Here is a 2,094-nt window from a genome sequence, read left to right as displayed (position 1 = left end):
ACTCAATAAACACACATAGACCAATGAAACCCTAGTTGTATTTATTGGGTGTAACTCAAATCTATCTATTTCTGTTCAATCTATTTCACAAAAGTATTTACTTTTGGTTTTACACTGGATGTCAGCAGCGGGGCCTACGGTGGCAATTGTTAGAGTTTGCATAGACCGCTTAAAAATGAATTTTCTTCCGCCATTTATACCCATCACATAGGTGGGCCTTACGTCTAAATGCTCACAGAATAGGCTATTTAAAGTAACAGAAATTTCACATATGTACCTGAATGAATCAAAAAATGAAACATTGCTTGTATTTGAACTCCCCAATCAAAAAGAAGTTTTAAAAGCTCGGTAAATGTTAATGGTTGGGCGGAAATGACCGAGGCCGAGTGGATAAAGAACAAGTGGCTAGTGGAAAAATATAAGCAAGATTTTCATTGGGCCGTAAAGAATGATCTTTCTTTAAAACATAGAGGTTGTGTATATAATGGACGGGTCCCAGATTAATGTTACGTTGGTGTGAATTGTCTATGAAAACAGATGAAGAAGCTAAATGTGAACATTTTGCATGCGCTTTTAAAATGGTCCCTATGAGCTCAGGAGTTTCCTGTTAACTGTCAAGTCAGGTGCCATGTAGGCTTTCATTACGGGATCAGGAGGTAAAAATAACACCTGGAGAACATCAGTCAAGTTTTATCTTGTAGAGCTGATGGCTGAATCTTTGAGTGTTGAACTTAGACTTTCTCAAATTTGCATCATGAACAGTCCTGTATTGGCTATGAGCAGATCATGATAATTTTATCTGGCAAAACCACTCCATTTTCGATAACATTTGAGTAAGGCAATGAACAGTAGGGGTGGGGAAAAGTCGATACAGCTTAGTGTCGCGTTTCCGGTGGCAACACTATATCTATACACAGACGCCAAGTATCAATCTCTTATTATATATGTGTTGATCAGTTTGTCTGCTTGACAATCCCATTTTGCAGCAATAAATTTGAAGTGATATAAACAAACAGATGTTGACAAAGTTTCCTTTTGGGGACATAATTTGGAATTGGTAAAAAAAAAAATAATGTTGGAAAAAGGTAATAAATTTCAACATATCAAAGAATATAAAAAATATATACAAAATGTCGATTACCTTGCTTGTCTGTGATTCAAAGATGTCAAGAGTCTTGATAATGTGAGGATGGTTCAAAGACCTGATGATCTCCATTTCCCGGGACAAAAACTTTTCCAAGTAACTAGGATTAACCTTCTTTTTGTCTATAACCTTTATGGCAACCCTTTTCTTTAGTCGGCTTGAGTATGCACTCACAACTTTGCCAAACATGCCTTCTCCCAGGTTGCATTTAAAGCTATAACCGTGGCTCTCCAGTAGCCTTTTATTCATCATGAGTGTAAGGATGACCACAGCGAGTTGAGTTGCTGTGTTAATTCCCCCCCCAAAGACCTGATCTAGCTTGGTCAGATTGGAACAGTTTATTGAATGAGAACATCATGACATCATTTTAGAAGCGATGATTCTGAGGACCTGCTATCGGAACTCTGTGTACTCTGTCAACGCAAGCTCTTTTCACACAGGGAACGATTGTCTTGCCTCGTAACTCATTTTTGAACAGAGGCGAGCGAGCAGAAGGGTGGGTGCGGGCAATCTGACAGCCAATGATTGTGATGAGCTTTCATGCCATCACATTCACACCCGCTGCAAGAATTGAACTTGTCTTGGAACTTTTCCCTACGTGAGCAACACAAATCGATGAACAAGAGACTGATTCTACTGTTTGTGAGTTTCCTAAAATATCAAACTGTTTTTAAAACTGGATTTATCAGGTAACGTCTGTAATTATGACTATGCTAATTACCTTACTGTAGTTGTCGATAACAGTCCCTGGTTAGGAAAGACTAGGATTATAAATCGAATTGACCCGTGATTAGTAATATATGACAGAACAGTCAACTAATCTCATTCAGCAAGATCCCCATCATTAACCCTCATGTTGTCCTCGGGTCAAATTGACCCGTTTTCCATTATCGATGTTCTTTTTAATTACCCAAAATGACATGATTGATTCCACACAACACTCTTTGGCA

General features: G+C 38.3%; 1 protein-coding gene across 1 annotated transcript in view; it reads right to left on the bottom strand.

Annotated features, from left to right (window-relative positions):
• Window positions 1–1,436, bottom strand: part of tssk6 (testis-specific serine kinase 6) — a 4,077-nt gene extending 2,641 nt beyond the window's left edge. The window contains exon 1 of the mRNA XM_032536825.1: window positions 1,142–1,436. Within this exon, the coding sequence (XP_032392716.1) occupies window positions 1,142–1,396 (255 nt within the window). The 5' untranslated portion in view covers window positions 1,397–1,436. The remainder of the gene's footprint in view (window positions 1–1,141) is intronic.
• Between the last annotated feature and the right edge of the window lie 658 nt (window positions 1,437–2,094).

Source organism: Etheostoma spectabile, chromosome 15 (genome assembly GCF_008692095.1).
Source record: "Etheostoma spectabile isolate EspeVRDwgs_2016 chromosome 15, UIUC_Espe_1.0, whole genome shotgun sequence".
In the NCBI taxonomy this organism is placed as follows: Eukaryota; Metazoa; Chordata; class Actinopteri; order Perciformes; family Percidae; genus Etheostoma; species Etheostoma spectabile.
Note: the sequence above shows the minus strand (reverse complement) of the source record. Positions and strands in the feature narration are given on the sequence as shown.